This window comes from Muscardinus avellanarius, assembly GCF_963383645.1.
Source record: "Muscardinus avellanarius genome assembly, chromosome: 7".
Lineage (NCBI taxonomy): Eukaryota > Metazoa > Chordata > Mammalia > Rodentia > Gliridae > Muscardinus > Muscardinus avellanarius.
Window position 1 is genome coordinate 7461168 of NC_137793.1, and position 11575 is coordinate 7472742.

Below are 11575 nucleotides of genomic sequence, written 5' to 3' on the forward strand. Positions count from 1 at the left end.
CAGGAACCAGGGGAGGCCGCCCTCGTCTTCTTTGTCGACCGAGAGGAACAGGAAGCCGTTAACCAATCCTCTTACTGCATTTTGATTTGAGAAGGCGTCTGAGGGTTCCGACCCAAAGCGAGAGGGGGCCTGGAGCGAGCCGCAGGAGCACGGCGCAGTCCCTCCCTCCAGCCCAAGCCCCCGAGAGCCGCCCTCGTCCAGAGGAGGTGAGCATATATACATTTCTTTCTCTTGATGCATTTTAAGCGATTTCGAATGACATTGCACGTGCGATCCGAGCGGGGCGATCCGAGCGGGGCTCGGAGCCGCGGGCATGGGCCGGGCCTCGCCGCCGCCCTCGTCTGCTCCCGGGACGCCAGGTCCGCCAGCCCGGCCAGGTCCTCGGCTCACTGGCTCAACTCCAGCGCCCACACTTGCTGCGGCCAGCCCGTCCGCCCTTTAATCCTCTTCTCGCCCGGGCCCAGAGCAGGAGGAAAGGCTTCATGCTGCGGCTGCCAAAGAACACAGAGGAAAAGAGGTGAGAGACAGAGATTTCAATTATTCTGCTGCGATCTACCAGCCCGGGGGAGGGAAGGGGAGGAGAGGGAGAAAAGGTGTGGGGAGCGGTACCTAAGAGGCTTTAAATAAGTGACCAATCCCTGTTAGCAAAGGAGACCAACAGGCTCATAAATTTGCCTTTATGCGCCCAGTTCCTGGGATCTGGCTGGGGAGCTTTAGAAGGGTCGTTAACCAGAATTCCCTTCCCTGCGTTTGGTGAAACCGAGGCTAGTGGGTTTGGCTTCGAGGAGCCTGCGGGAGAAGGCTGGAGGTCTGAACTGGGAGGCTGGGGGATCTACCTTGACCTTCCCGCAGACCCTGCGAGACAGGCCCGCCGGCCTTCGGCTTTCCGATGTGGTTTAGCATCTGGTTTGGATACAGGGTTGGGTCTGCAGGATCTCGTGCTGAGAGCCTCTGGCGTCAGGCAAAGGAGAAAGGAGTCGGTCTGCGGCCTGGCCTAGCATCCTCCTTCCCCATCTCCCTAGCAGAAACCCAGCGACGCTTCGACAAGAAGCCGACGCGGCGTGCAAAATGGGGATCGGCCTAATAACTACCTCGGACTCCCCCCACCCCCAAGGACAATGGCGTGGAGATGGGATGCCCGCGTTTCCGGAGTCCTCAAGTGAGCATTCCCTAGTTTCCCAGAGGCCCCTGGGATGGGATCGACCCCGGCAAAACTCTCCAGTCTGCTCCCCACCGAGGCGGTCCCCAGGACACCAGCCTGGAGAAACGTGTTCACCAGCCTGGAAGTTGGAAGTTGGGCAACCCTGGGCAGCAAAACCGAGCCCAAAAGCTGTCACCCTCACTGGAGAGGGCCCAGAAAGGCCCAGTAGGATTGCCGCCTCCAAAGCCCAAGTGGCTTTTCTTTGTTTATATACAAAGCCGTTGTGGTCGCCTCAAAACCAGACCATCCGCGGAGCAGGCTGGAGAGCAGGCCTCCTTCCCCGGCTCCTCGGGTAAGTGCCTTTTCCTATTTTGTCCCGCTCTGAGCTCGGTTTCCCTACCTGTGATGGAGGTAGATTCATCTCTCTACCAAAGGCCCTTGGAAGTATAACTGAGCTCACAAGCAAATATCCATGCTCGAGCAACTTAAAGCAAGGGGCTCCTGGGCACATTTCCTGGTGGTGGGGAAGTACTGGAGACTGAGCCCCGGGTTATTCTTCACCTGTGCTGCGCCCCAGCTCAAGTTGATTTTTGTGTGTGTGTGAGTCTGGAGATGGAACCCAGGGGCATTCGACCTCCAAGCTACAGCCCCTGTCCTATTTTTTTTTTATTCTTTATTTTGAAACCAGGTCTCACTGAGTTGCAGAGGGCCTCACTAAGTAGCTGAGGCTGTCCACAAACCGTGATCCTCCGGTCTCAGCCTCCGGAATGCTGGGATTACAAGCGTGCGCCACCACGCCCGGCTTGATTTTTTTTTTAATTTCGAAATGGGGACTCACTAAGTTGCAGAGACCAGCCTAAAACCTTCGAGCCTCCCGTCTCAGCCTCCCAAGTACTGGGGCTACTGGGTAGGGATCGCCACACCCAAGTCTGCAGGCTTTTAAAAGCCGGCTTCCAGGAGAGCCGGGGATGGATCAGGACTCTTCCATATTGGAAGTGAAATATTTCACTTTTGGGGCAGATCAAAGGCTTTCTACAGGGTTTTTTGGGGGAGATCTGGGGATGGAACCCAGGGGCATTTGACCTCGGAGCTACACCACCTGCCCTATTTTTTATTCTTTATTTTGAAACTGGGTCTCACTGACTTGCAGAGGGCCTCACTAAGTAGCTTCTGTCCCGAGCGGATCCTCCAGTCTCAGCCTCCCGAACGCTGGGATTAGAAGCTTGCGCCACCATGCACGGCTTCAACAGATTTTTTAAGCGGGCTATAAGCACCCTTTCAAAAGGCTTAAGATGCCCGTCGGGGTGACGCACACTTCTGATCCCAGCATTCGGGAGGCTGAGACAGGAGGCTCGAGGTTTGCAGACAGCCTCGGCTACTTAGTGAGGCCCTTTGCAACTCAGTGAGACCCTGTTTCAAAATAAAATACAGGGCTGGGGGTGTAGCTCGGAGGTAGAATGCCCCTGGGTTCCATCCCCATTGCCCAAAAAAAAAAAAAAAAAAGGCTTAAGACGTTGTGTGCAATAGGTTCCACAAACGCTGCCCACACGACGGTTACTTTCAGTCCCGAATCCACCGCTGCCCAAGCACACAGCCAGCGCGGGCCTGAGGACACGCTGGGGCCCTGCCCGAGGCTCCCGGACCCCAGGCCCCAGGGCGGGGCGCGCAGGCCCCCGACTCACCGGCTCCCTTTTCCGCTTGCTTTCGCGGCCGCCCTCCGCCTTCTTGAGCTCGGCCTTGAAGGCCTCGGGGTCGCCGGCCTGCGCGTCCTTGGCCAGCACGTCCATCAGGTAGGCGATGTAGCTGGTGGCCAGGCGCAAGGTCTTGATCTTGGAGAGCTTGGTGTCGGCCGGCACGTTGGGGATGCACTCGCGCAGCTCGGCGAACGCGCTGTTGATGCTCTCCGTGCGCCTCCGCTCCTTCTTGGGGCCCGGGCCCTTCCTCCGGCCCAGGCGGCCGCCCAGCGCCCCCGGCCGCCCGGGGCTCCGGCCCTCCCCGGCGTCGTAGGCGGCGTTGGCGGCCGGCGGGGGCCCGGCGGCCGGGAAGTCCGGGGCGGCGTCCGCGGGGCTCAGCAGCCAGCTCTGGAAGTAGGGCCGCTCCTGGTGACAGCGCGACGCGGGGCCGAAGAGGAAGGGCTCGTGCAGCATGGGGTGCGCGGGGTGCGGGTGGTGGTGGTGGTGATGGTGTGCGTAGCCGCCCACGAGGTTCATGGTGGGGAGGCTCCTGGCCGGCGTCCGCAGCCCGATCAGCGCCGCCCCATGCGCCCCGCGGCTGCGGGGCCGCCCGCGGGCTCCCGGGGGTCCTGGGCCAGGGGCGGAGGTCCACGCGCGCCGGCGGCCTGGAGGCTTCGGTCCCCTGAGAGGGCGCGGATGCCCAGAGGCCGTTTAACCCTTCTGCGGACTCCACGCCCGGGTCTGGCTTATATAAGGCCGGGCTTTGATGTCAGCGTCTCCCCGGAGCCAATGGCAGGGGGGGCGGGGAGGAGGAGCGGGGTGGCCGGCCCAGGTTTTAGGCTGGGCTCGGGCCAGTGGGCTCCAGGCCCCCGCGGGGACCGCCAGCCGGCCCCGCCTCCGTCCCGCCCCTTTCCCGGCTCCGGGTCTGGGAGGGCGGGGGCTACGTCCACCCCCTCCCTGTGCAGGCATGAAAAGTCATCTAGAATCCTCAAGGAAAAATAGAGCCTTCGCTTAGAGCCCTTGATTTTACATCTAGAGAAATTGAGACGAAGTGGAGGGGGAGAAGGTTCTTGTTTCTAGACTCAAAAAAATTTGGAATAGGAGTTCCAAGATTCCCAGCTCCCAGCGCCATCCGCTCTGCTGGTCCGGGAGCCCTAAGCTCTAGGGCTTCTCCACCACCACCTCCCCGACCGGCCCTTCGCTCTGCTGCGCTTTCTGGCCGGACTGGGAGCCGCTGGTGCACCCGGTGGTGAAGCCAGCCAATCTCCGCCCAGTCGCAGGTAGAAGGGCAGACCGCTGATCGAGCAGAGAGGCCTCTGTGCGGAGGGAGCAGGACTCCAAGCCCAGGGCACTTACCAGTGTGTTTCGGGCTCAAGGGCCTGAAATCCACTCTTGCTCTTCTGGCCCCACCGGGGCTTGCTTCAGTCTGAATGCTCGTGGGCCAGGCTGGTGCAGAGGCAGCTTGGAGGGATGTGGCCCGAAGGCGCCTAGCCCGGGCTCGCCCCCAGTCTGCTGGACTCGATCAGAGCACTGGGAGAAAGGATGTGCCGGGCCACTCCGCCCAAGAAAGATCACCCTTAGGAATGTTTGAGTGGTGCCAGGCGTGGTGGTGCATGCGTGTAATCCCAGCATTTGGGAGGCAGAGATAGGAGGATCGCGACTTCTGGACAGCCTCAGCTACTTAGTGAGGCCCTTTGCAACTCAGTGGGGCCTTGTTTCCAAATAAAAAATAAAAAATAAAAAAATAGGGCTGGGGGTGTTGCTCAGAGGTAGATGCCCCTGGGTTCCATCCCCAGTACTGCAAAAAGGGAAATAATTAATTAATTAATTAATTAAAAATAGAGCTGGGGGTGTAGCTCAGATGTAGAATGTCCCTGGGTTCCATCCCCAGTACCGTAAGAAAAAAGAAGGTTTGAATGTCTGAAGACACCAGCTCCAGAGTTTGCACCTTGAAAAAAAAACATGTGTAGCCAGAGCCTAAGAAAGACCTATGACCACTGACCACCTCAGTGAAACTCTAGACCACAGGGGAGAAGGAGTAGGCAGCTGTGCCCTCGGCCCTGAGGCGCGGTGTTGGCTGCAGCTGCAGTCCTCTGCGGCCGCCCCTCGCCCCTCGGAGCCAGGGCCCTTCTCTGCGGGTCAGATTCGCTCCACGGGGGCTTTCCTCGGGCTCCAGAGGGAGCCTGGGGATCCCAGGGTGGCGTGGCTTCAGCTGCGAGCCCCTGTCCCTACCTGGTGTTCCGGGAGCTTCCTTGATGCCCACTTACCTGGGACCATCCAACCTCCCCAACCTTTCCCGAGTAGTCCCTTCCCTGGCCCGGGCAGGGGAAACGTATCTTTTTTCAAAAGCGACGCCCAGGTCCAGGTAGAGGACAATCCCCTGAGCGCTCCTTTCAGAGGACAATTTCATTATTTACCCCTTCACTCCGAAATCGCCTCCTGCTGTCCGGATGCCCACGTGGGTGGCACAGTCCCTAGTCCAAGACAGAAAAGAAGGCAGGCCAACTCTCTCCTGGCAGATAGAGAAAGTGAGCCCAGACTGGACGGACGGCTGAGCCGTGGTGGAAACACCCCGGACCGCGCTGTGCGTACAGCCCCGGAGCGACCGAGATAAGGTGTCAAATCCTAGGAATGCGTGATGTTGAGATACCGCGGGCGCTGTGGACGCAGACGCGTATCCGCGAGCACGCACTCGCTTTGGGGCGTGAACGCAGGGCCCGGGGTGCCCGGGAAGAAGGGCGCAGTCGCTTAGATCTGAGCGCCGGGGTCCACCTGCTGGCCGGAGCCCGGCGGGGCGGTGGTCCCGAGGTGCAGGGTGGGGGGAGCGGCGGGGGAGGGCCTGGTCCGCCGCCCCAGGCGGGCTGCAAAGCCGCCGCTCTCCACCGCGCCTGGCGCCAGCAGCGCCGGGGCTGGGCCGGGCGGAGCCGAGGAGGGAGCGGGGAGGGAGCCCGGGCGCCCGGTGCAGCGGCGGCTCCGCGGGGTCCCGCGCCTCCCCGGCCTGCAGGCCTCTGCAGTGACGGCGGGGGAGTAACTACTCCGTGCAAAGGGACCTCGAGTCCTCTGCACAGCCAGCCCAGCCTCCGAGCTGATCCCCGCGCAACCTTCCCAGCCGCCGCCCGCGCACGCGCGTGGCTCGCGGCTCGCGGGTGTACACGGAAGCCCAGCTGTCCCGTAGGACGCCCGAGGCGTCACACGCGGCTTCCACCGCATCTGGCACTCACGCATTCCTGGGATTTTACACACCTCTCTATCCCCCGGGTGCACACCACCCCTCCGATGTAGCCCAGCTAGGAGGCTCCCGGTCCTACACAGAGGCACAAAGACCGCAGTCTCAGAGCGGAGGCGTAGACACTGCAGACTCGGGGTTGGGCGCACAATCTTACCACCGCGATCACAGACAGGTACAAACAGTTTGTGGTTTCTTAGAACTTTCCACAATTGCATTCCCAACACAAACTTCCAAAAACAAAAAACCCGACCCTACCAGCCGGGTGCAGTGGTGCACACCTGTAGTCCCAGCTGCTCAGGAGGCCGAGGCAGGAGGGCCACTTGGATTAGCTGCCAGTTTGGGCAGCAGACCGAGAACTCCTCTTACAAGAAAGAAATTACTAGCTCCCCGACGCTCTCATATGTTTGCGCATTACACCCACGCACACAAAATCCACGCGATCGTTTGGCATATGTTCTCAGCCTTGCCTAGACAGTCACACTGTCTAGCCCTTCATATGAAATCGTACCATCCTCTGCCATTACCAACACACCCACAACGACTAAAGCTCTCAGAACGCTGACTCCCCACTTACCCAATGCGAAGCCCTCCCTTCCTCCCAGCGCTTTCCCAAGGCTGTCCCTCGGCACTCAGGACTGAGTGCACCTTGCACACATAGCCAGCGGCCTGGAGAGTCTGGGGGGGATGCACTGTCAGTTCTAGGTGAGGGACTGAGTCCCAGAGACCCCTCCGAGAGACCCCTCCGCGGGCGGATGGCCAGGCACCACCCTGTGAGTGTTGAAAAACAGATGCCCTTGGCAGCCAGTGCCCTCCAGAAAGCAAGCAAGGGGTGCCCCTGCTGGAAGCACAGCCCCCAAGAGACCCACTGAGGCTGGAGGTTCCTGGAAGTATGAACGCAAAGGTGGCAAAGGTCCAGGCGCCAGACCCGACCTCCAGAGTACTTGGGCCAGAGGACTGTGGCTAAACTCTGCCACAGACACTAGGGAGAGTGTTCCCTCCCTCTGCCCCGGGCTTTATGATAAGGGGGAAAGGGCCTGAGACCTAAGAGTTTGGCCCTAAAAGCACTGAGTTCAAGCACTGTCTAGCACCTTACTCGGTCCCTTGCCAGCTTCAAGCTGGAAATTTTTCTCGTTTGCAGAAAAGGGGGCAGGACTGACAATCCGGAGTCCGTGGTGTGGCTGCAGGGCGCCGCTCCTCTGGGCGCTCCGAGATCTGCAGCTAGGTCCCAAAGGAAGGACTCCACAGTCCTCCGGCCCACCCAACAGACCAAGCACCCGGAGCCAGGGGCGGGTCCTCCTAGCCAGCCACGCACTCCCCTGCAGCACCCCTTTCGCCACCTTGCAGGTCTGACATTCTTGGGATTTTCAAACGCAGGCTTCTCACTTCTTTTTACCCCATTTTATAGAAAAGAGATTGTGTTCAAAGAATGCTAAAGAGAGCCACCGCCCGCCGCGGTGTCATCAACCTGGACGGAGGCCGGGCAGCATCAACCTGGACTCCCTGGGCAAACCTCGGAACCTCCGTTTTTCTCCTCTGTAAATTGGGGGATAATACTGCCCACCCCCAAGAGGGCTAGTGTGAAGCCGAATGAAATAACACAGGTGAGAATCTTAGAGGAACAGCGACCCCGGGTTCCTGATAGGTCTGCTTTTAGAAATATGACTTGCATAGAGAAAGACATAAGAGTTACATGCCACCATCCCACTTTAAAGACCAGGGCCGGGGGGGGGGGCTCCACATTCTCCTGGCACCACTCTGGTTCTGACCTTTTTCTGACCAAATTTTTCTGGCCAAACTCAACTGCCTTCGCTGGAGATGGAGGAGGCTCAGCCCGCCAGGTAGGAGAGGTCTGCGGCAGGTCCCCATCCCCTCTCCAACCCGTTTCCTTTGCCAAATGATTTTTGGGGGGAGGATTCCTGCCACCTTCGGGACTCCTTGTCCCTCGGCACGGGCTGGATCCGCGGTTCCGGGCGCCCCAGCCTGCCCCCCCCTCTCTTGCCCACTCCCCCATCAGGACTGGCAGCCTGGGAGCCCCGGCGCCTACCGCAAAACCTTCTCCCGCCGCGTCCCGTGACCTTGACGCCACGGGCAATCCCCGCACCGGACCCCTTATCTAAATAGGGCAGTAAATCAAGGACCTGTCAGGCCCGGGTAATTACAGGAACTCCATAAAAAGGACCCGGCCGGCCGCCTGTTTATATTAGCGCGGTGTAAAATATTTTCGCTGTCTTGGGGAATCGCGTCGCGCGGTAACGCGCCATAAATCAGCCCGCGGGCCATTTACCCCGCAGCTTGAGCGCGCAAATCCCTTAAACATTCCTCGGCGTATCTAAAGAGGCTCTGGGACCTTCCAATTTGGCCGGGTCTGTTCCCCAGAGCTGTAGACAGTCGGGGGCAGGGGAGAGATAGGCAGGGGTCCATGTTTCCTGGAAGCTCTTAGACCGGGTCACCCCTTAGCCTTGGCCCACCGACCCCGGTAGGGCTTTCTGTATTTAGATGGGAAATGGGCCCAGAGAGGGGATGGGATTGCCCCAAGAGCACACAGCCCAGAAGGGACAGAAATGGGGCTCCCCCCATCACTGGGGCAATGGCGACTTTCTTACCTCCTGGTCTCAGATGAGGCTGGTCCAGCCAGAGAGCATCCCAGCCAGAAGTCACTCTAAGTCCTCACTTGGGGCTTCCTGAGTTTGTGAACATAATTGTGTGTGAATGTAACCTCTGATTCCTTATCAAGCCCCCTTGTTTTACAGATGGTAAAACGGAGGCCCAGAAGATGCAAGGGGCACATCCAGGGTGCACACAGCTAGAAATCAGAAGGCTCTCCACTGCTAAAGCCATTCATGCTGGTTTATCTCCACTGCTCTCTCCCCTAAGGAAAAACCGAGGTTAGTGGACAGTGTATATGTGTGCGCCGGAAGGAGAACTTTGTCTGGTCTCAGGCTGTTACGCTCTCAAAAATACAAAATCTATTTAAGGTAAACCTTCTGCGGCTCTTTGCCTAATGAATAACATAAATCAAGTTTATGGAAAAATAATACTAAATTTTTCGTGTCTTCCCTCCGGGCTGCGACCTGAGGGTTCACGGGAGAGTTGAACAGGGATGTGTTTTCTCCCGCTTTTTTGCCCCCCCCATACACCACCCTCTCTTTCTCTTCCGAAGTCCTTAAATGACAACGTGTTTACACAAGTTTTTACGTCGTCTGATCTTTGTCCCGGCTCCGTTCCCTCCTCTGTGTATTTTCCGCACTGGGAGATGTCTGCTTCGGGAAGCGTTCAACCTAAACAGAACCCTGGCTGATTGGAAAATGTATTTATTTGAAAAATCGTAACTCACGGTTTTGGTGAAAACGGCCCCCAAATTTATGGGATCGCTTGGGGCGTGGTGGTCATAAATCAAAAAAGCACTGGACGCCCTCTCCCCTGTCCCAGGTTTCCCCCAGGAGACCGGCTCGTCCCCCCCTCTCCCCCCCCCAGCCCGGGCTGGGCTCCTGCTGTGGGGAGTCTCGGGCCAGCAGGCAGGTGGATTTTTCTCTGGTTCGTTGGTTGAATCCAGTCCAGTTGCTTTCAGGGCAGTTTTACCCTGGGCTCTGGCTCGGCAGCTGGCTGTTTCCAGCCCGTTAACGGTGTTCTGCTGAGCGCCAGTGTGTCCTGGGCACTCAGTTGTTCTTTGTTTGTTTGTTTTGTTTTGTTAGATGCTCTGCAGGTTGCTTCGAACTTGCTGATCGATGGTGCTTGGAGCTGTTTTATGCCAAGAGGTTTTATCTCCGGTCAGTGCCCTGAAGGTCAGTTTCACAGCCGGACTGTTGCTTCCTAGGTCAGGGGACTCTTCCCTTCCGTAGTCCACTTGGGAATTCTGCAGTGAGGACGCGGGATGGACCCACGGCATCTAACTCCTAGATCCAGCGGTCAGCCAGCCCCAGCTGAGGGACAGCCGGGAGCTGGGAAGGACACCGGCTAGGAGCCCTCCGCGGGAGGCATCCTGGGAAGGAAGGCTCCAGGGGCCTCGGCGAGCCAGCCAGCTGTAGGGCTCAGCCACACTCAGCCTTACGGTGGCTGCTGCTCCTGAGGATGGAGCCCGGGGCTTCACACTTGCATGCTGGGCAAGCACTCAGCTCCCGAGCTACACCCCAGACCGCTTCTGTCTGTCTGTCTTAGCATGCCCCCTGTCCTCTGTCCGCTCCAGGCTTGTCCATCGACTCTCTTGTCCCACTCTCTTAGGGAAAGAATCTGGGCAATCCTTCCAAACACGATTCCTCTTTTATCCAGAGGAGGCCAGAAGGAGTGCGCGGGAGCCCCAGCGGTTGCAGGAACGCGCTGGAAACTGAGATGTCCCAATTCGCCAGCTCACCGGGCCGTCTCGAAATCCCAGCCCCTCGCCAGAGCCCTCAGTCACTACTGCCAAGGGTGATGTATGCACAGTAGCATTTAGTTTAAAGAAATGCAATAAATTTCAGTAGAGAAGCCCCCATCGGGTCCACCTAGTCTGCTCTGGGAGATAAAGTGAGGCTGACCGGATTAGAGGTAGCAAGTACATGGACACCCCTCTGGCGTTCATCCCCCCTTCAAACTTGGGGAGTAGAGGAGGGAACAGCCTTTGTCCCTGGATCTTAGTTCTCTGGACCCAAAATGGCCTTCCTCCAGGGGAACAGGGGACCCGAACCTTCTCCAGCAATTACAACATCGAAGCAAGAAAGTTGCGTGGAGGTATCGAGGGAGGGAGAGCTGTCCGCGGGAGCCTGAGCCGCTCTCCGGCGTCTGGGGTGGGCTGGGAGGAGGGCCGGTTCTCCTCCACCGCCAACGTTCTGGGTGCTTCCAGTCTTTGTTCTGCCTACAGGCTTTTAGAAAGAGTCTGTGGGCAAGAAACGGTGTCATGATTGGTCTTAGTATTTTAAACGGGTCCAGGCTCCATCCGTCATCTTTCCCATAATGGTCAATTGTAAACACTCTTTAAAAGAAAAACAAAACAAAACAAAACAGGGACTTAAGGTCGTCGACGCCGGGGGAAATGCTGAGCCGTGGCTGGGGGTTGGCAGGCTCTCTCGTCCTTTGGGAGAGAAGTTAAGTGGGGAATGTTTTTTCCCTTTTTCCATCGAATTTCTGAGTCCCTTGGCGGGTGGGGTGGGGGTCTTCGTTGTCTCTTTAGTTTAGCGAGGGAAGTTCTTCATTAAAAAGCTGGGGACGGATAAAAGGATGTTGGCTTTGGCTTGGGGAAAGGAATGGAGCGGCCGCGTCACAAACTGCAAACCTAGGCTGCTGCCCCGGGTGCTGGGGGCCCCTCTCCAGCGCCGCCTGGCTCTCGCCTCTCTCTGCCCAATCCTGCCTCTTTCTGCAGCGCAGCGTTGCCCTGGGCAGTGGGGAATCAGATGATGGTTGAATAAAAAAAAAACACAGAAATTAGAAAAGAGAGGGGGGGGTGAATGGCAAATAAAGACAGGGCAGGGACTTTGGTTTGTTTTACCTGATTATCAAATGTTAGAGTGAGGTTTCCCTCCAGGAAGCCCCGGTGTGAACATGGGTCCCCGGCCGCCCTGT

At 58.3% G+C, this 11575-nt stretch overlaps 1 protein-coding gene across 1 annotated transcript; it reads right to left on the bottom strand.

The window, feature by feature from the left end:
- Positions 1-386: 386 nt before the first annotated feature.
- HAND1 (heart and neural crest derivatives expressed 1) lies at positions 387-3351 on the bottom strand (the record flags this gene model as incomplete). Its single annotated transcript, XM_080699494.1, has 2 exons — positions 387-491; positions 2824-3351. The coding sequence occupies 2 exons, from the start codon at positions 3349-3351 to the stop codon at positions 387-389; spliced, it is 633 nt and encodes a 210-aa protein (XP_080555620.1).
- Between the last annotated feature and the right edge of the window lie 8224 nt (positions 3352-11575).